We start from the raw sequence: 27,446 nt of genomic DNA on the forward strand, positions 1-27,446 counted from the left end.
CAATGCAATACAAAAAAAATCTCCTTTTTATTACAACAACATGTTTCATTGTCTTGAGAAGTGGGACAAAACAGGTGTTAACTGTAAAAAAATAAAGTTGAACATCTTAGAGAATCTAATGATCAATGCCAGGCACGCCTCAATGGCTGCTGAGATTTCTCAACAAGCTGCCAGCCGTACTCTCTGTTTGAGTGGAAATGTTCCACACCCCCAGGCATTTCAATGTACGGCCAAGCTGCGCCCCCTTAATTACTCTGAAATTTCTTTCAGTTTCATTTACCATGGAAGAACAAACGAAACCTCGTTCTGAAGCCTTCTCCTAAACCGGAGTGAACATTGCTGCAGCATTTCAACGGTGGAGGCATAGGGTGGAGGTAGCTTAGGACTCTGAAAAACTTCCAGACCGACGCAGAGTTGGCCTTACATGTATTGGACAGGTAAGCAATCTATTATGTAGCTACACAAGCTACATGGCATATGTTAGAGGTTAGTGCCAGTGTTTCCGCTATAATGTTTTTTACAGCGAGGAGAGGGGGTGCAAGGTGTCACACGCCGCTATTGTCACTTCGATCATGAAGGTGCGTCTTAGCACGTATGTTGTTGTATGGCTGCTGTTAGATGATAGATGATAAAGAGTCCATACTGACTGTTCCTGGTTTAATAGACCAACACTACATCAAATCTCATAATAACAAAACCCATCTCTATCTATTATGTAGGCTATATGTGGAAAAAATGATAATAAAATTATGTTAATAAAGCATGACAAGACATATTAGTACTTACTATGATCATAAAAGTTTGTCTAGCCACCATAAAACATGCTTTGTTGATATTTATCAACTTCAAACAGAAAACTTGACAGTGTTGACGTCTGACGCCACATTTTTACATACTGTATATGATCCATGTGTCTACATGTGAGCTATTTTGTTTCCCCCGTTTCTAGCTGCTTTTGGACCCTACTTAAAATGGATAATTTTAGATAAGAATTTGAAACATTTGGATGGTGAAGTTGATTATGGTTGTGACAGCAGTACTATGAATACAAATTTTTTCCATTTTTCAAATGGTAGGTTACAGATACAAGTGGCTGCATTTGTCTGTGCAATGTAGTGTCTGACATAGCTGAGTAGGCTATGTGATCTCCCTAAGTCCAGGGAGGGTGGAGACATTGTAAAAGATTGCGTCAAAGGAACACAGAGCACCAGAGGAGTACGGAGGGAATCCAGTTTATTCATTTGGAAAAGACAAAATGTAAGTACATTAAATTTTCTGTACTATATTCAGAACATGTTAATGAGTACCTAAAAAAGTACCTACCTAAATTAGCCAATGTTGGCATGTTATAAATATGGGCAAAGTCTAGGTTTTGATTTTAAGTCAGATAAATCAGGTACCACTACCAGTTTAGGAGGGCAGCAAAGTAATAAATGTTTTCTTTGCTCATTCCTACCCTACAAAGTATTTTATATAATCATATGTATAGTGGGCATTTATTAACTTTGAGAGAGTTAAAGCCATAGAGATAAAAACAACTGATAAAACTTTTTTTATCTCTATGGTTAAAGCAAGTTAAGCGATGTGCAGCTTGATACCGTACAACCTGAGCCTGATCTTACTCTTACGCTGTGAACACATTTTATTATGCGGATTGGAAGCTGCTGTTTCATTTTTGATTTCACACCATACAGTCAGACATGTACAGCAGGCTACTCAGAAGCCTGAAAAACTACAACATTATGTAACCTAAGATACATAATGTTGTATGAAGTAAGTAATGTAAGTTTTTTTTTCCCCCCTATTTTTACAGTGGCATTCAATGGAGACATTTGATTTTGTCCGGGACAAATTAAGTGAATGGGGTCTCAGTAAGTGGATACAGAGATTTGAAGGTAAAGTATTACCATGCATCCTTGATGGGCACAGATATGATATAATATTGGTATTGCTTGAGTCTATCAATTCTGAAATTGAAAACAGAGATTGCAGTACAATGGTTACATATACTTGCACATTTTGTACACATTTTGTAAGTAATTGTTTTGAGAAAATGTGTGTTGGGACTCTCTCCTCAGTGACCTTGACCACAATTGTAACAGTTCTTTCAATAGAAAAAGAAAGGGCAGGAAGTAGGGTAACTGTCAGTTAGTCTACTTCCTAATACAGGCCCCAGACCAGCCCTCACTCTAAGGTGGTTTAACCTGTCTGTAGTTAACAGTACAGGATTAATCATTCATCAATCATAAGCCGGTGGCAGGAGGTACTCATCCAGATGCTAACTGTTTTCTATCTTGAAGCCTTCCCTACTTCCCTACTGCCACCCCAACTGCACTCTTACTGGCCTGTATAAAGATACAGCTTGGAGTTGCCTCAGTTAGCGACAGCTCCTCCCTTGGTTATGGTATTTAAACAATAAATTTTACTGTTAAGGGAAAATTATTTTTTGAGACTGAGCAACACATCTTCGACGAGAGGCAAGGTAACCCCTCTGACTCCGACTTACTCCCCTGTCACTGAGAGATGTCTCCGGAGTATTAACCAGTGTCTCCTGACAACTAATGATGCTTAACAACACTCAGTTAACAGTTCCTCAGTTTCCATAGCTGCAGTCATTCAGAAAGATATTTATAACTGCGGTGTTACCGTTACAATATTGTGATTCTCAACATTATTGTTCTAATTCCATAATTACTGTAATGAATACAGTACTTGATACATATCTGATGATTACTTATGAATAATAGCGTTTACTAGATGAAAGCAATAATTGTATACAAAATATATAAATAATATGTATAAAACCCATAAAAGTTTTTCTTCAATTTTAGGTATGTCCTCTTCTTGCTTCACCACACTGCATTAACAGCACAAGTTATTTTTTCCATTCCTTGGCTTTAGCAGGATCTTTATTCCACTATTGACACTATTAAATATTATATGCTTTCACTTACTTATTTCTGATAGTAGGACTTCAATCTCAGAGCTGGTAGACTTCTCCTTAGTCTTCCGTGTCATTTTTATGAATGAAACTTCCTGACAAATGGGCCAGACGCCTAACCTTATTTGGCATTATCGGGGCGTCAATTATGCTAATTCACAATTCTCGTGAATGTGCGTTCATTTAGAACAGGTGGCACTCATCATGTTTACGCAGGTTATTTAGTTTTCTGAAGATACAAGTGTTTGGTGAATCTGACGTTGCACACTCGTACAAGTCCACTCACCTCCTTCATTGTAGTAGAAAAGCTGATAGCTAAGCTAACCTGCACCTACCTGTCCAACAGAAAACAGAACAACTCCACCGCTCTTCATCCCCATCCTCTCCTTCAATACTTCTGGCAACCGCAGGGAGGAGGGGTCAACTTTGAAAGTTGTGTTTACAAGCCACAAGCATCAAAATCCTACTCAGTGTGCCTTTCAGGTCACCCAGTCCTCACCAGACTGCTGGTCCAATATTGGGAAAGAAATTACAATTCATCATTTGATCTTGACATGATGCAAAGGGGAGAAGTTCTCTGACAGGCTGCTTTTACCGCACTGTGTGACCAAGATTCATTTCAATATTTTTTTTTATTTCAGATGAAGGCATTGACAAGGAGAGTTTCTTAAGTCTTGAAGAGTCAGAAATCACTGCCTTGATTCCAAAAATAGGACCAGCAAAAAAGTTCAGAAACAGACACAAAGAATTCTTGCAGGTAATGTGCTGCAGTATCAAGATAATTTATTTAGCTTTGTATTCACAAGTTTATTTTTGAAAGACTACAGCTATAGAAGATTACACTACACTTAACTGCAGTAGCATGAACTTCTGTCTAGAGTTTGGATAAAGTCATTTTTTCATGAGAATGTATACATAGGAGAAGAGGATATGTCCCCTGCACCTTTGACAAAAGGCAAATCTGCCCCCCACAGTTTTCTCTAATGCAAGTCCAATAGCAGTCACTCCCTCTAGCAGCAATAAACAAGCTCAGGCTGTGCTCACCCTCCACACTATAACATCCTCACATGCCAGATACTCAACTTTGTGTGTTAAGAGGTAAGCTAGTCAGAATATTCAGCAAGCCAAAAAAAAAAATGAAGCAGACAATTGATTATTTCCTCAGCTCAAGAAATACAAGTTGACTTATATGGCATTTGGTTGGATAGCAAAGTCATGTTTCAAAATAGATTAGCCTTGTCTACTGTCACCTAACTAGCTACATACTAGCTTTAACTTGCTCTCTTGCTAACAGTCATAGTATGTAGCCTATGTAGTCTTTTCAAATGCTAATGCAAATTCTAACATTGTTTAGCACTTATTTTTCTGTACTGCCAATAGAAAGAGCAGAGGGCAGCAGGACATGACCGTGATGATCCTGCACAGGTAAGGAGGAAGTTGCTGGGAATGCCTGATATTACTTTCGTCTTCTCTACCTGCTCTGTGTTTTACCATTGCTTTGCACTTTCTCCTGCACTGTTAACAGGAGGAGCAGGGAGCAGCAGCTAATTCTGCACAGGTGAGGAGTAACGAGCTGGTCTGTTTGTGTTAATAAGTTGATTATTTTGCCTAGAATTTGTGTAGAGCAATTTTTTGGCAGTGAGTGGCATATGTCTTTGATTTTTTTTTACTTTTTATATACCTGCAACAACACTGAGTCATCAGAGGCAAATACATCCTTCCACATTTTGCAACTGGTACTTTTTCTCTCGCAAATAAATAAAAAACTATTGGGTGGAATTTGTCTGCAGACCATCTCTGATGGGATGGGCATTTGATTGGATGGGCATTCACAGGGGCAGTGATACCAACTTTGTTTTATCTTAATTCAAATTCATTTAGAAGATTTGTTCTTTAGATAGTATTAAAAGCTTGTATATTGTTGATAGCTTGTTGAGCTGTTTAACGGCTGGACTGTTCATATTCATCTTCAGATTGGGCCCTCCACCAGTAACTTCAGTCCTCCACCAGTAACTGTTAAAGGTGAGCTGCACGTTGAAGAATTTCTAGTGAATTAATATTCATCAATGACTGTCAAAATAATATATAGTTTTGATCAAAGGACAATACTAAGACATATAGAAACCAAATCTTAGATTTAATGTTGTTGTGAGACGAAAGTGAAACTAAGTCCAATAGCCTCACTGACTGTTTCATTTTTAAATACATCATTTATTTTATTAGGAAAGAGAAAGTCTGAATCGAGCAAACAGGAAGTAACATCTAGTAAACGACACCGTGGCTCTGTATCGGGAACAAGTTCAGGTATTGCTGCAGACTCTGCCTTAAAATTTCAACAGCTTTTCCATAAATGGCTATTCTAAGGACATGCTACAATGGCTGAAAATAACCTGCTGTATGTGTTATAACCTTTATGTAATTACATGTTCATTATATGGCAAATGTCTGTTTTTCACTGGTGCATGATTCAAACTGAATAGTTCTTTACTTTTACTCTGGCAGAAGAGCAAATACTGGCTGAGATGAAGGAGATCATAAAACGTGTCCGTGACAAAATGAATAAGCAGGTCAACACAAAGTTCAGTGCCTTTCTGAAGTAAGTATTCCATGTAAAATTGCTTTTTATTATTCACATTGTTATTCATAAAAGACTCTTACTTCTAAGTGCTATATCAGAATTACTGTATTGAACATACTTCATAAATAATTAGAATCCAAATACATTTGTCAGATATTTGTACTTGTACTGGCCATTTTAAGTATGCTTGACTGGGCTTTTCACAGGTGGTTGTGTTCCTTCTCTACATCTTCTATAATACTTCTATAATACTTCTATCTTTGCTCAATCAATCAGTTAGTTAAATAGTTAAACTCTTATTTCTGTCACAACAGGCAAAAACTTGTTGATTTGGAGTCAGACAAAAAGCAGCTTGTGGGCGTCATTGGTAAAACAGGCGATGGAAAGAGCTCTTTGATAAATGCCATCATTGGAGAGAATGATCTCTTGCCCTCTGGAAGTGGCAGTGCATGTACCTCAGTCATGATTAAGGTGGAGGCTAATATGAGTGACTCCGATTACATGGCAGAGATTGAGTTCATCACAAAACAGGTAAAATGAGCTCAATGCTACATAAAGCTGTTTGAAAGGATATGGTGCAGCTGCAAAAGTACAATTGTCGAGTACATGAATGTTGTCATGCCAATATTGAGATTTTATTTTTTAGGAATGGAAAGATGAATTATGTTCCCTTTCAAAAAAATATTTTCCTGGGGACAATGTGAATGAGGAAAATGAAGATGGTGATGATGGTGATGATGGTGATGATGATGATGGTGGTGATGATGACGATGATGAAAAGCTCTCAGCACTATATGGGAAAGACTTCAAGAAATCCTGGACAGAACTCATGGAAAACAAGCATTTTAGTGAAATTCCAGAATTTCTCAAATGTAGGAAGAAAATATTGATTGATGAATCGGTACGTAAAATACAAATTTCTTACATTTTCACAGTCAGCATTCCTGCCATTCGATGTTTGATCTTTCTAACAGTGGAAAATTATGAAATCTGGATCGTGTCTTGTTGGTGTCTTTAACATATATAGATATTTAAATTTGGTTTAACTTGGTTTAGTGTTCATTGAATAAAAAATAAAACTAAAAGCAGTGCATTCATTTGAATGTATTGCAGGCCTTGAAGCTGTCTGACAAACTGGCCAAATACACTAGAAGTGATGAGGAAGAGACAGGAAGACAGTATTGGCCACTAGTGAAGTGTGTGACCATCAAGGTGCCAAATGTCACTGATCTTCTTGAGCATGTCACGCTTGTGGATCTTCCTGGAAGTGGCGACTGTAACAAAAGCAGAGATGAAATGTGGAAAGAGGTAATTTATTCTTATTCATTGCTGCATTTCATGTCACCTTGTTATTTAGAAACTGTATTGCCACCATGTTATTACAATGCTCTGACCTTTGATTACTGCAGTTACTACACAACTGAGGCAGATTAATAGAGACAGTTTTGTGTAACCTATTACATTTAAGTAACCTATTACAGTGTCTAACTACACTAATGCATTTTCAGTGAATGTGGAGGAAAAAGTTGAAATATTGTTTTCAGATAGGTCCCCTGGAAGCCATAAGCTGCCAGTATTCCAATCCATATTAGCATATGTTAACTGTCTTCACGGATGATCATAGTTATAACTTTACATTGTGTGCCTTCAGTTTGTTGGAAGTTGCTCTACTGTGTGGATTGTGACTGACATTAATCGAGCAGCATCAAAGAAAGAGCCCTGGGAGATCCTGGATAACACCATCAGCCTCATGGGCAATGGTGGAGAATGTCGAAGCATCAGTTTTATCTGCACCAAGTCTGATGCTATCAAGGATTCACGTGTGATGTAATGCACCATTTAGGATATACTGAGTGTGGACAAGATTGTACAGCAAAAATGTATTTATAATTTCAGTTTCAAGTGCTAAAGTTACAAGGTGAAAGTGGATGATATAATAATAGAAAAGAGTAAGACATGCAATTGTTTTCCAGTCCAACAGAGGAAGGACGTGCTTGTATATTAAAAAGAAACAAGCAAACCAAGGAACGAGTGAGGGAAAAATTCAACAAACAAAACAATATTAAGGTAAGTTTTACAGACTGACACAAAGTGTGTCTTACAGCACCCAAACCTTCCATAAAATAAGATTGTTTATTTCTTTTCAGAAACATTTCAGTGGTGACAGTGATGACTTTTTCCAAGTGTTCACAGTGAGCTCCACTGAGTTCCAGAAGGAAGTATTTCTACAAAAAGATGAGACTGGTAGGTTAAGTCTCCTTATGTGAACATACTGGGGATGAAAGATTAATTTAACACCCAAATATTAAGTATATAATTGGGATTATTTCATGTGAACATTTAAAACAATTTTAAAAATCATAAGTATTTGGATTATGAAATTTAATTCAAATGTAAATATCTGTAAGATGCCAACTCTGGGTGTTTTTTTTTCCCAGAAATACCCAAACTTCAGGAATGTCTGCTAAACTTCAATGACCGTCAATCAAAGATATCAAACTATGTCTCCGAAGCTTATGGGATTCTCTCTCTGATTCATGGAGCCAACAGTAGCAAAATGGTATGATGATTTAATTCAATTTATTGTTTTGTTTGTAAATTCTTATTATTGAATTTTCATAATAAAGCAGGTAAGATGAACAACATGTAGGCCAATGTAAACTACATTAAAATTCAGAGGGTGACACAAAAAATATTTTTTCATTGTAATTTATGTGGAGTGCCCCAAAGATCTACTCAAATTCACTATTCAAATTTGCCCTCCATTTGAAGGCGTAAATTAATTTTTTCCTCTGTTAAAAATAAGTGAGTAACTTATGCATTCTTATAGACCATCTTACTTACATTAAAGGTTCTCCATCTCAAAACATTTTCAACAACAAAAACACACAACAATACAAAAAACACACCACATACCACATACCAAGACAACATAATAAGAAACATTCACGGGATATATGTGAACATTGAACACAACAACAATACCTACTCAAAGACAGAGACATACAGACCTCAAAACTTGTTTAAAAGTGTTACACTGACAGACACAAATGATATGCGAGCTTGGTACAAAGTTTTGGCACCCTGTACCACCTACTAGACAGAGAACAGAGAGCTGTGCCAATAAAGTGGCCACTAAGTGTATATACTGTGTTGGCCACATGCTATTCATTGCACAATATATATTGTTTTGAAAGTGAACCATTCATTTATTAATTTGTGGTGGCTAGAGTTTCAAGTGGTATATATAGTTTTCAAGTGGTATATATAGTTTTAGTGCTGTGAATATTTTATTTTGAATGTATTGTGTTTGATTTCAGGCTTTCCACAAACCACTCCTGCAACAAAGACTGAAGGATGAGCTTGATAAAGTCAGACAATCCATGGAAAAGGCTTATAGAGCTTTTGAAAACTGCCTTGGTGAGGGAGTTAAAAAATCGCAAGAATCGTATGCAAAAAAGATGAGGTTCATCTTAGTCCCTGTAAGTATTTCAATAATAATTCCATCAACAGGTCAAATTTCGTGTCAAATGTTAACTGCCCTTAAACTATATCTGTGCTTTTTCCTATTTGTTTCAGAAAAAGGGAAAAGATCGAGGTTTTCATAGGACATTGAAGTCTTTAGTTGAGAATGATGGCATTTACAAACCAAAAACTAAACCTGAAATCAACATAAATGTGACGTTAGCTTCATGCATGAGAGATCACATTGATGAGGAGTTCAAGCAGACCTTCCCGTAAGAAACTACTTAATATAGACGTAAAACCATTTCTTCAAGCACTTTAAAGCAATGGGGAATGGCCAGAATTAACATTACCCTACATACAGTATATACAGTACATTCCACTAATAGAAAAACCTCTCAGCTGTATAAAGCAGTTATTTAACTACATAAGAATAACATGTTTCAGGAATAAAGAAAGATGTGGACCATTCAAAGGAGCCATCAATACGTTTACACTTGGCACAGAGAGCCTGGTTGACAGGTACAAAGACGTCTCCTTGCAGCTGACATTTCTCAAGACAGAGGTACAATGTAAAAAATAACAATGTTTCCTTTATTTAGTGTCTGATGTCTATCCATGTAGCCATAATCGTGCTGCTCGTTTAGGTCAGGGTCATGGTGGCAGCAGGGAAAACAGAGCAGACATCCTTTTTCCCCAGCAACTTCCACCTGGGTTCCACCTGGCTCTCAATTTTACTACATTTTACTGTATTTTACTACAACGCCCACATTACTGCAGCCATGTACCTATCCGATGGGCAGTCACACATTTCCTTTTACCCTCACTTGTGAAAAAGACCCCAGGACCCCTGACTTAATCTGTTGTTGGCCGATGCTCACTGCCCACCTGAAGGGGACAGGCCATCTTTTTCTTGGAGAAAACTGTGGTCTCCAATTGGGAGGGGCTGACCGTCATTCAAACCCACAGAACACTCCAGTACACATTGGAGATCGCAGTCCTTTGAGCACCAATTATGAAATGTAAATTATGACATAACTTTGCATTTGAGATATAAACTTTTTGCATTTGTAGCACCCACTAGTGGTAGAGCTCAAAATGCTTTTGTGGGCATGCTCAAGCAACACTCCTCAACATGCGTTTCAAATTTTGGCTTGATTAGATGAATGGTCAATGAGTTATGGACAATTTTAGTGTTAGGGTGTGTTATATTACTAGTTTATTGGTCAAGAAAAGCCAAACCAATTGGCCTATTGGCCTATGAATAATCTTTTACAACGCTAACATCAAGTTTCGTGTGAATCGGATGAACGGCCTAAGAGTTGTAAAAAAAGTGTTTCTTAAAGAATTCAAAATGGCAGACAATACAATATGGTGGACATTGAAAATTATATATGGGTTGGACTCAGCATCTTACACAGAATCTCTGGACACAAAATTTTCAGTCTACGACACACGGTTCAAAAATCGTAAATTTGCTTGTTATAACGCCACCATCTGGCCAATGTGCATGGGCTGCCTTGCCTGAGTAGTGGGGGGGCGTAGGAGCCCACCTGCCAAATGGTTGCCGTAGGACTTGCAATTTCTGAGCTGCAGACTCTTTTAGTGGAGAAAAAGAAAGGAAGAAGCACTACGTGCTTGGACCCCTAATAAAACACTTTAGAGAGAGAATGGTAAAGGTAGCTAATCTTCCCCAACCTCTCTATCAGCCATACTCAAAGTGAGGAAGTTTGATCTCCAATGAAGCAACCTCAGCAGAGAATACGTCCAATGGTATTAAAGGGCGGCCTGAGCAGGAAATACCTCCTAATTAGAGAGACAACTCTTTAGCCCCACTGGTCAGCTCCTTGGCTCCGATGGGTCCCTCACCTCAATGAGTAGTCTGGGAGGATGTTGTCCTGATGTTCAATGACAATGTCTGCAGAGAGAATGGCTGCATAATGTTTTGTTGAAGTTTATTCTTGATGAAGTCTAATCTAAATATCTAAATATATTATCTCAGTCCTTTCAGCTTTTAGATGAGTAGAGTCTTTTCTTTAGATAGTCTTCAGCCAACAGTCTTTATGGCCATGTTCTATGAAGCAGTTGTCATGAATCCCCACACAATTTAGTGCTGCTGTTCTTTATCTGTCCTAAATATTCCCAAAAATTGTCTCCCTTTTATTATAATTTCATTATTGAATTAGTACATCAATTTATATTATGAGCTCTGCTTCAGTTTCCGTGAATGAGCTCAGATAGGCAATGTTTCTACCCCTAACCAGACCTGCAAAGCCCTTTGTCATGAACTGGGTCCTATTTTGGTAGAGAGTGTTTCTTCCTCTGATGAATACAGCCCTAGGAGTATTTCTGACTGAACAGCATCTCTTATTCCATCCACGACCTCTCCTCCATTTCCCTCTACTTGGCCTGTGTGACCCACACCAGTTATAGCCATAACTTCCGTTTCTCCCTGCATCTGGTTAGCTAGTTTCATAAAGCCCTGACTGCTCTGCCACTCTATCCTGGTGTTCATCCATGTCATACATTATCCGCTCTGGTCTTGCCGAAGGGGGCCTCATTACCTGATCCGATGCTCCCATCGGAGCTGGATCTTTGACACCTGGCTCCAGGAATGGGCCCCAGTATCCCCGTTCTGGGAGAAGTTTCCACACAGAGATATATAAGATTTTGTTATTTTAGTGAACTACAAATAGACCAACATGAATACAGAGTGATTCTTCTACAGAAATGGTACTCGAAAGCATTTTTTCATTAGTAAGGTATCTTTATTTTGTACCTTGTTTTGAATCACTTCACTTATACTTCATTTTTTCTCTCTAAAAGGAAGCAAAATTGAAGACAAAACTGAATGATCGCATCCGTGAGGATAAGAAAAAAATCTACAGTAGTCTGCCAAACTCAATCAAGGATTCCATGCGACCATGCTATGAAGGTAAGAAACAAAACTGTGGCAGATGCAACATAGCAATATATATTTCCATTCATCTTGATAGCTTTGCAGCACAGCAGGAAAATAAAGTGCGACAACACTTTTTCTTTTGTACTATAGAAGCAGCAGGCTATCGAGGAAAGGACACGCTGAAAAACATGAGGAACGCGATTGAGACGCACCTGAAGGTTTCACAGAACATCATGTTCAGCAAGGCAAAGGATGATATGCTGAATGAGATGAAGAGGCTGATGGTTTGTCACATTTTGTATTACAAAATCTGAGGTAAACTAAGTTGATGAGTCAATGTGCTGCCTATAAAGAATGTCAGTAAAGGGTACAAAAAAGTTACAGGCGCAACACTTGCTTAGTAGAAAAAATAAACTCTATTGCACAAAAAATGTGTGCCACGATGGCCTTCACCAGATCAGAGTATACATACATTGCACAAGCCTTTATAGTATTAAGTTTACACAGGTGACAGACAATCAGGTTGAGTACAGATAGTCAAAACCCAATCAAGGTGAATCTCACCCAATAAGAGGAAAGGGCATAAAGGTGAGCTGAGGCAGGGAACCACATGGGAGAGCTGGAATCCTCTTAAGGAGGGAATAGGGGGTGGTGAAAAGAGCCAACGGCTACACTAAGCCTCGATCAAAACAACAAAAAATGGTAGTAATGATAGTGCCAACAATATGAAAATATAATTTATAAGAGGATACCAATATAAAATGGACAACAACATAAAGCAAAGGAACAGAAGGAGACTCCTTGTAAATAGAGAGGGGAGCTATACTGCACTTCCTATCAAGGAGGAGCCTATAAGAAAGAAAAACTCAAATCTGTAAAACAATAGACAATGGAATACTAGGATCATCTGTTTCCAGCTATAAACCTAGAAATCCTGTTGAAATCCAAACATAAGCACAAAATAAGAACAGAATACTCTTTTTCCAGATTTAAATCCCTGAGCAAGAGGGTATCCAGAAGGTGTATATAGTAAGTTTCTCCATCTCCCTGGATGGGATGTCAGTAACCAATTTATTCAATTCCAAATTATCAAAGTTAGTTCGAAAGTTAGAAAAATTTTATCATTTTATTGAGAGGGAATGCCCCCTCTCAATAAAATGATCAGCTACGGGGCTGGAGTAATCGCTGTGGTGGATTCCGCTCCTATGTTCACAGATGCATGTGCGGAGTTCCCTAGAGGTCGGCAATTGCCGATTGATCTGCTGAAGGCCATTATGGCTGAAATGTCGAGTTTATACTGAGCAAGTGTTGCATTACAAAATCTGATTCAAATATAGTAGTAAATTGTGCTGCACATCTTTATACAATCTTCAATCCATCTGGCACATAGGCCTAATCTTGTCAGTTAACTTCCTGTGAAATAATATGCCTGACTAATATTCACATTTATGCACTATTAGTGAATCTTATTAGGTCATTTTCATTAACGTTTTTCCTGGATTTAAATGTAAGTGCATCATTTTGAGAGCTGATTTTGAGCTATGAACTGTTTTACCTTCCACATATCTGAACAGTTAATTCTAGTGTAGTGCAGTTAATTTTGCATTGAGGAGACAATATTTGTGCAAGTGATAACGATTACAATGCTGAATTAGGACCACATCCTGAATAAACTGGAAAAAGATATGAAGAGCTCAATTAACCTGTCACTCAAGGCGGATAACGCAATCCCAGGTAAAGGGAAAAATTTCATAATAATCATGCATCTTACTAAAAATACTGTGACTATTTTTCCATGGAATTAATACAACTAAATTTGTTAGTATAATGACGGTTAACAGTCAATTTTAACCTTTTTTGTTTCAGATGTCACTGACGAGTATGCGAGGGGTAAGAAATGCCATGATAAACTGATGGACAAATCCAATAAAGAAACGCCAATGACATGGTAAAATATTTTGAAAATGTTTTTTAGAATGTTTTTTTATAAGTATTTTTAGAATGACAAGAATTAAAAACCATTCTGAATTTTGAAATGTTGTTTATTTTCTAGTGTTGAGTCACTCAAACCAAAAGCTGCACCTGACGTTAAGTCCGTGACACATGCACAGGTAAGGTTCTTCTTGTTGAACTGCTGATTGATTATACAAACTGAACATCCAAATTGATGACAGAACTTTGATTTCTGGTATGGTGCAGTCAGTTTTTCATTGAGGACACAATATTTAAGTGGTAATGATTACAATGCTTAATTAGGAACACATCCTGAAGAGACCGGCACAAGATACGAAGAAATCAATTAAGCTGTCACGGATGAAGACGGATGATAATTCGGTCTCAGGTAAACAGAAATTTTCAAGATTAAACCAATCATCTATCTTATTGTAAATACTATGCATATTCTTTCATGAAATTAATAGAACAAAATTAGCCTGTTAGCATAACGGCAGTCAATAGTGCCGTCAATTTTAACCATATTTGTTTCAGACGTCACTGAGCAGTATCAGAGGGGGAAGAAATACCATGATAAACAGATGGGCAGCCACAAAAAACACCCACCAATGGCATGGTAAAACTTCATTGAATGGTTTTATAACTATTATTTATAAGTGCAAGGATTGGGGGCGCCCCGGTGGATCACTGAGTAGAGCACGTACCATAAGGCTCAGTCCTTCCTGCAGCGACCCGGGTTCAAATCCGGCCCGTGGTCCCTTGCTGCATGTCCACCCCTCGCTCTCTTTCCCATACCTTCCTGTCTCTCTCTCACTATATCTGTCCAATAAAGAATAAAATGCCAAAAAAATAAATCTTAAAAAGAATTGCAAGGATTAAAAACTATTTAGAATTTTGAAATGTTGTTTATTCTCTAGTGTTGAGCCACTCAAACCAGAAGCTGCATCTGACTTTCAGTCCGTGACACATGCACAGGTAAAGTTCTTCTTGTTTAACTGCTGATTGATTATCCAAACTCAACATACAAATTTATGACAGAACTTTGTGTTCCTTTGTGTTTTGCTATCCCTATAACCATTCATAACCCTTTCATGATATTATATAAATTATTTGTAAGACAGTTAATAATGTTTAATAATGCTTGGTTATTGCAAAGTGTTACTGTATTCTGTTACTGTGCTATTGGTGAATCTTATTTGATCACCTTTCACATGAAGCTATTTTCCTGGATTTAAGTGTAAGATGCACAATTTTGAGAGCCGATTTTGCTCCTTCATTAAATTCTTTCAGACATCATCACAAATATGTACAATTATTGTTATTAATCTGGAATTTTCACAACAGGAAAACAAAATTAAACATTCTTAGTTATGAACTGTTTTGCCCTTCACATCTGAACTGTTATTTCTGGTATGGTGCAGTTAACTTTGCATTGAGGACACAATATTTGTGCAAGCAGTAACTATTACAATGCTGAATTAGGAACACATCCTGAAGAGCCCAGAACAAGATATGAAGAAATCAAGTGAGCTGTCACTCAAGATGGATGATAACTCGGTCCCAGGTAAACAGAAGTTTTCAAGATTAAACCAATCATGTACCTTATGAAAAATACTATGCATATTCTGTCATGAAATTAATAGAACAAAATTAGCCTGTTAGCATAACGGCAGTCAATAGTACAGTCAATTTTAATTATATTTGTTTCAGACGTCACTGAGCAGTATCAGAGGGGGAAGAAATACCATGATAAACAGATGGGCAACCCCAACAAAGAAACACCACTGACATGGTAAAACTTAATTAAATGTTTTTATAACTATTATTTAGAACTACAAGGATTAAAAACTATTTAGAATTTTGAAATGTTGTTTATTCTCTAGTGTTGAGCCACTCAAACCCAAAGCTGCATCTGACTTTCAGTCCGTGACACATGCACAGGTAAAGCTTTTCTTGTTGAACTGCTGATTGATTATCCAAACTCAACATAAAAATAACCCCTTCATGATATTATATAAATTATTTGTAACTTTAAGACAGTTAATAAATGTATAATAATGCTTGGTTATTGCAAAGTGTTACTGTGTTCTTCTCATCTGAATACAGAGTCATGTGTCAAGTGTGACAGTATTAAATCCTCGTATTCTTCATGAAACTGACGACCACAAACCAAGTTACAGGTAACGTACTGCAACTATTTTAGCTCAAAATCTCCTCACAAACTCATACTTGCAGTAGGTTACAATAATCACATTACCAACTAAATACTGTAAATATCACCAATAACTCACCAGATGTATCTGTCTCTGTTGTCCTGCTGCTGTCTGTCCTCTTCAGACTTGATTGCCCTGAGGCGGGGCTCTTTCAGTGTGCTTCCACTGGATTGGTGTTTGAGATGGAAAAGAAAGGAGAAGTGTTTTACAGGACTGTTGACTGGGACAGCTTCCCGCACACCTTGACACCAGCAGGGCCCTTGTTCAGCATTCAGTGCCCCTGTGTCCGTCAGCTACATCTCCCTCACTGTGAAACTCTCTCTGGTTAGTTAACGTTAGTTGCTTTGCAGCTCTATGTTTGACACTGGTAAAGTATGACTGATCAATTAATAATTTCAGTTCTGATTTTTCAGATGATCCTGACATGTTGTTGGTCGCTCGTGTAATTGATGGCAAACTGGAAGAAGTGCAGCCAAATCGTATGACTACCACACACGTGATAGTTGATGTCACAACATTCACTCAGCATGGCCTCTTCAGAAAAAGTTTCTCTCACCACCCAGTACAAGGCCAAGTACTGCTGTTCCACCAAAAAGCTGCAAACCGGCCCCAGAGATGTACACTAAATGTGCTTTTGTTACCAAGGAATGTGCCGATTTGTGAGGTAATGTACTAAGATGAGCTATCTGTTTTGATAATTTCTTGGAATTATTGTAAATAAGGTTATATTATTTTTACTAAATGTCTGCGTATCCTCTCTTTGAAGGTGAAGAGTCATCAAAGGGGATTTAATTTACTTCAGAGTTCTAGCGGCACTTTGAGCCCTAGAGGCAGATATGGCCTTGGCTGTGACTTGGTTGAAAGGGCAGAGATACAACCAAAAGTAAGCATGAGAGGGGAAAACTTTGTGGTGGATACTGGAGGTCTTAAGTAGTGCAGGCTCTGTTTGCATGTTTTTCTACCTGGGAAATTGTAGAACTTCTGTTTCTGAAGTGTCATACTAAATCCTGTTGATTGATCATTCGGTCCATTTCAGTTCCCATCACCCTCAGTAAAATGATCACCACATTGAACCATTTGAATCTTGGGCATGGTTTGTACTTGATGATGATGATGTTAGTCCTTTACTATTTCTTATCCCAGTTCTTGAACTCACATTGCTATAGCCACAGCTTGCTTTAGCTGATGTTACTAGTTGCTGGTGTATCAAAAATATCTGTTGGGAAGATGATCTCTCTGACAATCTTTCTATTTGATTTTTCAGAGTGGGACATTTGCCTGTGACTACAGCCAAAACTACCAATCCACCTTTCAGGTGCTTTTGGACTCAGGGGCAAAGACTGTAAGATTGATCCTAATGGACAGAGGAAATAATGACCGGAGTGTGTGGGAGTGTGTAGTTCCACTTGCAGGTTAGTTTGACTCTCAAATTAGTGTCAGTATTTGCAAAAAATTTTCAATTTTTTTTTTTACATCCTTGGTGTAGACTACAAGATAGGAGGGGTTTACCATATCAAGGAGAAGGACAATTCAGGAACTGTCAGATATAGCTGTTAATATCAGAAAAGGACACTAAATTGATGTTCAAATTCTTTCCTATGGTTGTTTGCTTTCTGCTACTTATTTGATTGTACTGTGCAGTGAACCAGACCCATCTAGTACACCAACCAGACTGCCACCATTTACGTCACTTAATTAAATATGGAATCTTCAAAAACAGTTGTCACTGCTTGCTGTTTTCCTGTCACTGCTTAATGCTTTCATCATTTCATGACCAAAGTCATTTCTATTACCACAACAAAGTGAGTCTTCTGATTTTTTTCTTTCAGCTGCACCAGGTTTTGAAGTGCCACAGATAGCTCCTACTCTGGGTAAGCCCTGTACTTGGCTCTTACCTCTATGGGCCCTATTTTTGTGAATCAAGGCGCAGGCGCATGTTAACTCAAATCAGCTCTTCTCGTTCCTTTTAAAAGCAGTGCCCTCCCAGACAGTTTTGTAATGATTGGCAGCACCAAAAAAGCTTTTCCCAAGAGGAAATTATGTCCTTGTGTGGGAGGTGCAGATATATACAGCACCCCAGATATGCCGCCAAGGTCAGATTATGCCCCTTTATAAGTTGAATTGACATTTCTGGAGATATTGAAATCCTTCCACAGAAAATTGTATGTTTTTTGCTAACATATAACTTGCTTCCTGCCCTAACACTATCAAATTTAACCAAAACTATTACAGCCATAATTTTGCACTACCATATCATATTGTTCATTGCAGCCATAGGCCCATCTCTATTGTAATCACAAAATGCTTACCTTTGGAAACCTGTTGGAAAGAAGGAGACGACTCATGCAATTGATGCACCTCTGGCAACCCAACTCGTTTTTGAATGAGGATACAGAGTGAGGATTGGTGGGAATGGGTGGTCCTGAGGGAGTTGAGTGATGTAGTGGAGAGTGAACTTTAAAATGGAGCTGGGTGAGCTACTGCGTCCAATGCGTCCCCAGGATGTCGCCTTCTGTGCTCCTGTACCCCTGAGGATGAGAGTGGCAGTTGCACTGTAATCTTGGAAGCTGTGCAGAATATAGCCAACCTGTTTGGTGTGCCCAAAAACACAGAAGTTTGTGTGCATATTCTGCAAGAGCCTGATGCTCTTGCAGAGTGGAGACAGTATAATTTTTGATACCAAAATTGCAGTGTGCCACCCGATTTTAGTGTCATGGCAACCCACAACATATCTTAACAGGCACAGGGGGAAAAAATATGCTTGCGCTCAACAAAATTGCACCTTTGTGGCCGCAAGGTCACCCCGCTTGATCTGTGCTGGCACAAAAGTAGGGTCCTATATTTCAACCATTGAATTGGGGACTAGAATCAAATCAACAAGTGGGCAACAATTTAAGAGGCTAATAGCAAATACATGTTTGTTTTTGTTTTGTTTTTTCCATTTTCTGCATTATCTCTGTGATATTGCTATTCAACATCAAAGTGCTCATTATCTTATGTGGTAATTGTGTTACTATTTGTATGGGTGGTTTGCAAGTCAATTAATAGACTTTTTTTTTATAAACTTTTCTGACAGGCACAACATCTGAGTTTGTGCAGAGGCACAGAAATGTTTTAATTAAGCGGGTCTCAGAGGTGATGCCTATAGCAGATGACCTTCTAGTGGAAGAAGTTATTACAGATGAGACGTACGACAAAATCAAAAATGCACCGACCAGTCAGACGCAAATGAGAGAGTTGCTTGCTGTTGTGTGTCGAGCAGGATCAGCAGCAATGTCAGAATTCTACAAGGCTCTCAAACAAAATCAACCTCGTCTTGTCAAGGATCTGGGTAAGAACAAACAATTCAACAAGTGTCTTTCAGTCCAGTTTGTGCAATGATACAGTTGAGTGACATGCTTTCTCTTTTCTTTTCAAATTGCAGAAAAGCCTTCCCAGATGTGATTTATCTCTGAAGATGTCTCACAAGTGAAGTGAAAGTCTTTTTTTTTTATTTGTCCTTCAATTTAGCCAGAGTAGAAATGTCTATTGTTTTTTTTGTGATCAACTTTTTTTTTTATTGTCAATCAGGTATGCGTTATGAGCAGTGTACATTCATTGAATTGTTGACATAGTTTTGTAATTTTCCACGAACAAATCAACATCCAATAAGACACAAAATGAAAATAAATTAACGCTCACACTTACAGAGTGTGAGCGTTAATTTACAACCACAAACTCTCATAAATAACACACACATAAGTACGAGTACATATATCCCTCCCCATCCCTCCCCTGGGCAAACCCTAATATATAAAGCAAGATTGATTAAGGCTTCTAATTAGAGATGATCAATTATAAAAAATAATAATAATAAAGATAATAATAAAATAAATTAATAACTAAAAAAGTATGCACTAATTTGTGATACATATAGGGTGTAGTAACCGTTGCTATTCTCTCAGATCATGAAATTTATGAACAGATGGAGTTCATTCTTTATGTACACCAACACATTAATAGGAAATGAACCATCATTTTCAAATATGATGCATGGGTCTATTTTGGCCATTATGTCTTTCCAGCTGTTGATGTTGTGTGGTTTGGCATGATGAAGTTTAGCAGTGGATAGCTCAAGCTGTGCTATGTCCCTATAAGCTAAGAGCCATTCCCTGATTGCTAAGGTATGTTGTGGCTTCCAGCAACAGACTGTCCTCCTCTTGGCTGCGGTTAAGCCAGCAAAGACAATGCGTTTGTCCTGGATAGACAGTTCTGGAGAGGAGGTGTCGTTGAGCAATGTTTGTGAGTGTGGGATTGTCCTGGTCATGATAATAGACATGATGCTGGCTACGTCTTTCCAGAGTGAATTTACACCGGGACATTCCAAAAACATGTGTATATACTGTAAGTGCCCAAGGTGTTACCTGGGCAAAAAGAGCATTGCGGATCAAGTCTACACTTCATTTGGTGTAGTCTTCTGGGAGTCGAGTAGGATCTGTGGATGAGTTTGAAATGGATCATCCGATAATTAGGGTTTCTGGATGATAAGGATACATTAGACCAGATAGTCTGCCAATTCAGACAGTCTGACTTCAAGTCCAGTTTCCAGATATAGTCCAGTGGGAGGGGTTTGAAATGTCTATTGTTAACCATTTATCAAACCACTGCTTGCTTCTGCTGGATACTTGTTTTGTTGTTTCAACTGTATGATTCCTGTATACATATATATATTTTTTTTCATAATTGAAATATTGAAATAACGATCTTCATTTACAATCATTTGAATTTATATACAAAATTGAATTCATATACATGCTTTTTTTATATATCAGTGACAGATAGTTCAGTCATTTGACAGATATATTACCTTTTTCATAATCCAGTTTTTTATTTTTTATATTTGAATGTACCATTGGTCAGTGTATAGCTTACCTGTGTCCTGTCTCCTCTATATAATACCGTCTCTGATATCACATGGCAAATCAACATGGGGTCTGCTACTTAATTTTAAAGGGACGTTTGTCCTCTGTGTGCTTATTTACTCTAGGAGGCTGCTGGACCACGTAGAAATCTGCTTCTGGTCTGAACATGCCAAGATTTGTGTCCCCTAAGAGAATGTGTTTAAAGTATTATATTGGTTTCCCTCAGCAGTGTGTCATGTCCCTGGTGTGTGTTGCTTTGCTACTGCACAAGGAAATTATGGTGGGAGAAATGTGCTTAATAAATGACAAGTTGACTAGGCTACAGCCTGGCAACTTCCTTATAATAAATTGACTCTTGTGGTGTGTGATTACTTTGATTCTTTGTAGTCCTGTGAAATGTTCTTAAAATGTTTTACCGTTTGAAAAACCAGCCATAGGAAAACAATCCACAAAATGATGCTAACGATATGCGAACAATGTGAAGAAGTTTTACTACTTCACAAGGTTTGATTTAACTTTTACTAAGCTTCCCTTACTAAGTTGTACTACTATTTTTTTTACTAAATATTTTAAAACTAAATATTTCCTATAATAAATGGCATGGAAATGTACCCTCGCAGATGGTAAATAACAAAGTATATGAGGGTTGAATTGTTTTTGTTTTAAGGCATAGTTGGCTATTATCTGCATGTCATAACTAGATTTTGGATGGGGAGAAAACTAGAGGTTTCGTAAAATGGATACTGTGATCGTTCTAGCCTTAACATGCTTTTGGGAAACGAGGCTCTGGGCGTTTTACCCAAGTGTTCTTACTGTGTTTATTCTGTGTACTTTCTGTGCGTTCATTGCAGCCCGAACATGTGGAAGGGGGATCCCTCTCAGAGTCGCCCCACTCAATTGGTTTCATCCATATTTTTCCTAATGAGGCTTTCAGGGGGATTTTTCCTTGTCCTGATTTGATAGTCTAATGTCTGGGGTTTCGTATTCAGTCATTGCTTCATGATGTGACCGTGTTGAAGTTGACTTAAAGATCACAACATGAAACCTCACTGACAGTTAATATTATTCTTTCTCCAACATCATTTTGGACAAGGAGAACACACAGATCACTACACAGCAGGATGATATTAGGCAACCACAAAAAGACTGTTAAAGTGCCACACCTTGTTGTTGTTCACAGAGGGGATTTTCTGTGCTTCAATGCCAACACCACGCAGGCTGGTATGTATTATAGCAGAATGGCAGCTGTTTTCAAACCCAACTCCTGTTTGTTTGTTTTTTTATGTATACAGATTCTTGAAGGTTAAGCCTACTTGCTGATGGAAAATAATCTCAAAATAAATCAGTAAATAAATAAATCATAAGTCAGTTTCACTCCACTGTTTACATAATAATCCATACATAGATAAAGCATATAAAAACATAAATGAATATCACAAATATAAAATATGCACAAAAACATGGAAAGACATTTTCAAGGGAAAATGAATGAATCATGATGAACTGATTCCCCTTAACTGAAGCATATCACTATATATCCCTGAAATGTCCTTAATTTGTAAAATAAAATGTCCTCTCTAATTGTATAACAACTATAAGTATAACAATTTGTATGTTTGATTTGATTTATATATTAAGAACAACACTACTTATACAATATACATTTTATGATGCTACTCTCATTCTCAGCTGTATTCCTTAAACATACAACATGATTATGACAAGGGTGTGTAGTGTAATTTATTTGTTTCGTAATCTACACACACACACAACATTCACGATCCTGCTTGTCCTGACAAACTTGTTTTTTAATTTATTTGTCCCATCTAATTGTTCTTTCCGTTTTATAATTAATCACAGTCTCTGTGTACCCAGAAAGTTCAGCTTTTTCAGAATTGTGTTTATAGAAAACACCGTTGACAACTTGGCATTTAAAAAAGAAAAAAAAGAAGCTTTTTTCCAACAACAGATAGAGCACAGTAATGTCAGCAGGTGAGAAGAATTACTGAACAGCACTACTACAGCAGAAGGCCAAAAGTGTGGTGGTGGCAGTGATCAAGTAGGTGAATAAATATGTAGATAATTCAGTTTGCATCGATACTCCTGTATTCTGAGTCTGGCCTTTATTCTCGAACAGGGCAGTTGGAAATGTAACCTATAATGATAATAATTGATAATTTGGGGAATTTGGCATGCATTCTAAATGGTTGTGATAATTTACAATTATAATGTTGAAGGGAAATATTTCACTTACTGTGTCTGCTGTGCATCATGTCATCATTTTAATGTGCAGCGACGTTAATCTCAGCAAATGTAACAGCATTCAACTGTGTGCACGCATACATTAGGATTTTTTTTATTTGGCATTGATCTAAGCCAAACAATAAAACACACTGAAATGTTACAGAAGGTGATAAAAACTCTCAGCACCATCAAATAAAGAGACAGAGCACAAAAAAAGTACTCAGAGCCCTTCAACATAAAACTACATACACTTGAATATTCTGTATTTTCATCTCAACTACAATATGTCACTGCCAGCATGACTTCGGTGTTTGTAAAGAGAATAACAGCAAGGCAAGTACTAGATGTTTAAAAACACAATGGGTACGCGTAAGCATGCTAAATTATTAGAGATAGGAAGGAAGGCATTATCATTTTTCTTAGGCACAGATGAAAAGTTTTCACCAAATTTCCCTTTATCACCAACTCTCTCTTTTTTTTTTTTCATTAGTTTATCAATAAAACCTTTAAATTCATCTACATAGTGATTAAATATCCCACACAAGGCATCTGCTACATGTGAGTCTTCTGGATAAGAATCAGTCGAGGAATACTAAAACTATTTTGGCAAGCCACAACAAAATGGTCAAAAACAATGGCATTGTGATTTATCCATAAGGTAAAGTGTGGTACTGAATACAATCATTTGAACTCCAAAAGGTAGAACAGAGAACATCATGTTGTTAGCAGCTTGGACTGGAGTTGTGGTGGTTGAAGATTTGTATTAAAGAGTAAAGATTCAAGTTGCCAGTTCAGTCCAGTATCGCCATTTATTTCGATGCATATGCGCAAGCTCAGTCCCTCTGACAGCCTTCTGTTCTGTCGGCGGAGAGAGAGACACAGACAAGCATGGAGGTTTCGGCACGCCGAGGGCTTACTGCTGACCTTCCTGGGGCCACAGTTCCGGCCAGTGCCGATAGCGGGACGGCGATTTGTTCCCGGTTATCCGGCCGAGATTTCAGCGGGGGTCCCGACACCGATGCGTCACCGGGTGTCTGGCGAACAGCGTTTGCGGCACCGATGGGTACTAGAGCGACTGCCACTTGGATCGGGAGGTTCAATGCGGGCCGTGGGCACGGTGGAGAGGACAGCGGCGGAGAGAGGAGACGGGACGCGCTGGAACGGAGATCAGTATGGATGTATGGACTATTATTTTGTATATTAACAGTCTACAGTGGAGTTAGTTACACCATTGGTCGGCCGTGGCACGTGGCACACCCATACACGGTCCAGCCATATACTAGGTTTTGACCTAGTCTTGTTAAAGCGTGTACTGAACTCGCCCACTCGGCGAGACCTTCCCCCGGGGTCTGAGCTTGAGATGCCGTCCAACTCCCTGGGGAAACGGCTTCGCTGGACGGCGTGGACAAAATTCAGTCGGGCGTCAGTGTCACACCAGACGGCAGTAAGTAACACACAGGGAGCGGTGGCGGCTACTGCACTCTTCTACAGTTCCGGCCCTGGAGGCAGCAGACCTCGCCTCCTAACACAGGAACAGCTAACCCCCTAACCCCTACTGTCTGTCTTCATCGCACCTGTATTCAATTCAATCAATTCAGTCAATCGGTGAGTCCATGCTCATTCACATCACATTATGTACCATACACTTCCAAATTACACTGCCCAAATTCACAGGCCTCCAGTGCTTGACTGGGGAAGGCTGGACTTTGGGTTCTTCACTTCACAAGTAAGAAAAATAAATTGAGTATATATATTATATATATACAGACACGCAGCAGGCTAAAATCGTAATTGTGTTTTGACGATGACAAACAATACAAAACTAACTGATGTAGGGCAATCTATTCCAACAGGACACTTGGTCAAACACATAGCTCAGCATCCAATGCCACTCAATGTTAACTATGTAGTTGTATGTTGTACACAAGGGGTTGGGGAGCAATGAATGACCTGAAGTGCAGGAGTCCAGTGTGCCTTGGGTAGTAGTATTAAATACTAATGGTGGTAATACTGATCACACACATTATTTCGACGGCAGTGCATTATAGGGTGTGGAAGACAGTAGCACAGTCAATGCAAAGGAGCTTGGAAATGGGCAAAAACAATGGAAATATGAGCAAAAATGGCTAACAGCAACAGATTTGTTGAGTGAGTCTGATAGAGGATGACAACAGGTAATAAGCGTAAAGGGCAGTTTATAGTAGGCCACAGCATTATGATCGCCCGATGGACATCGCTACAAAGTCACCAACAACAAGAGCTCTACACAAACTGACAAACATAACACAATAATCTGACAAAGACTGACTGGGGAACAAGACTAATATACACATGGGGGTGATTACAAATTAGACACAGCTGGGGCAGACAGGAAACATGGTACAGGAAGAACTAAAAGAACTAGACAGGGAAACACACAAAGAAATACAAAATCTAGACAGGGCAAAAGTCACAACCATGACAGTACTATATAAATATAATAAGTCTAAATTACAAAAAAAAGCAAACTGATTAGAACCTGTGTGACCTTGATGCATTAAGCACTAGTGGAAAGTGAAGGTGAGGTCCTCAGAGTTAAGCTCCCCATGTGTTTTTTTCTGGTTATATTGCTTATAAAAATATCTGACAGTGTTGACAAAAACTCAGCACACAGTTTTAAACCATAATAATAATACTAAATAAATTACAATTAAATTAAAATTCACTGTATTTGAGTGTTTGTATGGTGTTCATGCTCCTTTTTTGATCAATTTGAAATGTGAAAAGTGATCTCTTGTTTAAGGACAAGTGGTTTTTACAGATCTGGTCATGAAGGGGCCCCTTCTGGTCAAGTGCTTTCAAATCATGGTAGAATGATATAAACTTAAACAAATGCAATAAACCTCTTTGTGCTTGTTTAGAAATTATATTCTAGTTCCATTAGAATGTTTTAGAGAATAGATCTGTCATCTATCACTCTCTGCTCAGCGGTGAGTAGGCTGTCTGTGTCATAAATTGAGTACTGATGCTTATTACTTTGTGTTGTGGAATCTAGAGATTCCCCTAGAAGGGCTGAGAATGGCTCATCCATCACTTCCATAAAAACCGGTAGGGGGTGGGTGCCCATAAGGCGCGCACCATAAGGCTCAGTCCTTCCCGCAGCGACCCGGATTCGAATCCGGCCCACGGTCATTTGCTGCATGTCCTCCTCTCTCTCTCCTATACCCTCCTGTCTCTCTCTCACACTGTCTCTATCAATAAAGCATAAAATGCCTAAAATAAATCTTTAAAAAAACAGTAGGGGGTCACATCCAAGATCTGAGTCTTGGAAACAGCATCGAGCCAGATTCAAAGCCAGATTTAAGGCTAAGCGAGCAGAGAAAGCCTCCAACGGCCCTGTTCTACTTCAGCCATCAGACATTAGCCTTCGAAGGAATAATTATTTTAAAAGCACTGAAAGATGCTCCACTGCTCGAGTTGCATTCACGTTGCATTGTGTCCGATGGCTGCATCAAAGCTAAAGAATCACCGAGGTTCAATTCTCGATGGTTGACCCACGTTGACCCACTCCCTCATTGAAATAAAGAGAAATAAAGTTGATATTGGTTGTTTTCTGGCATATGGCCTACTGCATCACAGAGGGCCTCAGTGAGTCAGGAGGAAGCAGAGTAGGAGAGGAACTGCCATAAGGACAATAGGATGTCCTAATATGATGCACCGCTTGTTAGTATGCAGATAGAAACCACAATTTGAAACAGCTACTGCATAGACACCCATGCATTATGAGTACATGGCAAAACCTCAGAATGATGACATGTAAACTATTTGTTGACCACGTTATTCATAAGACATGGAAGTAAAGAAAGATCAAACATTCTTTTTTGTGGAGTATTTCTGGTCATTGCTTACTGTTGGAACCATATAAACCAGGATTTTTCTTCACACCAATTATTGTTGCATTCCAGGACCAAGCACATGATCCATTTTTCTTAGGTTCTAGAGGTGTATCGACAGTAAATGTAGTATTGGAATTGGTATCAATCCACCTCCTTTTTTCAAATGGTAGGTTACAGATACAAATCACTCTGCATTTGTCTGTGCAATGTGTTTAAATGTGGTGTCTGACATATCTGAGTCATGTGACATTTGTTCTTTGCCTCCTCATTAAACTGTTTGATCTGCCTAAGGGGAGGGAAGGGAGTAAACTGGAGAGAGGTGGAGACATTATAAAAGAGAGTGCCATGGTATACAGAGCACCAGAGGAGTACGG

At 38.4% G+C, this 27,446-nt stretch overlaps 1 protein-coding gene across 1 annotated transcript; it reads left to right on the plus strand.

Moving 5' to 3' along the window:
- The first annotated feature begins 304 nt into the window (after positions 1-304).
- LOC139641164 (uncharacterized) lies at positions 305-21,267 on the plus strand. The gene is made up of 38 exons (XM_071515430.1): positions 305-437; positions 1,077-1,257; positions 1,814-1,895; positions 3,583-3,698; positions 4,322-4,366; positions 4,467-4,499; positions 4,915-4,963; positions 5,165-5,245; positions 5,444-5,537; positions 5,834-6,050; positions 6,166-6,420; positions 6,633-6,827; positions 7,171-7,346; positions 7,493-7,586; positions 7,667-7,763; positions 7,958-8,079; positions 8,840-9,001; positions 9,099-9,256; positions 9,432-9,549; positions 11,811-11,919; positions 12,037-12,170; positions 13,542-13,620; positions 13,753-13,834; positions 13,940-13,997; positions 14,143-14,227; positions 14,374-14,455; positions 14,757-14,814; positions 15,322-15,403; positions 15,550-15,631; positions 15,723-15,780; positions 15,946-16,019; positions 16,177-16,376; positions 16,466-16,716; positions 16,819-16,935; positions 17,317-17,464; positions 17,882-17,923; positions 19,129-19,383; positions 19,477-21,267. Exons 3-38 carry the CDS (start codon positions 1,823-1,825, stop codon positions 19,494-19,496), a joined length of 4,101 nt encoding a protein of 1,366 aa, XP_071371531.1. The 5' UTR covers positions 305-437; positions 1,077-1,257; positions 1,814-1,822; the 3' UTR covers positions 19,497-21,267.
- The last annotated feature ends 6,179 nt before the right edge of the window (positions 21,268-27,446 follow it).

Source organism: Centroberyx affinis, unplaced genomic scaffold (genome assembly GCF_046629955.1).
Source record: "Centroberyx affinis isolate AG114_WGS23_722 - 3 ecotype Tasmania unplaced genomic scaffold, CSIRO-AGI_Caff_v1 ptg000350l_1, whole genome shotgun sequence".
In the NCBI taxonomy this organism is placed as follows: domain Eukaryota; kingdom Metazoa; phylum Chordata; class Actinopteri; order Beryciformes; family Berycidae; genus Centroberyx; species Centroberyx affinis.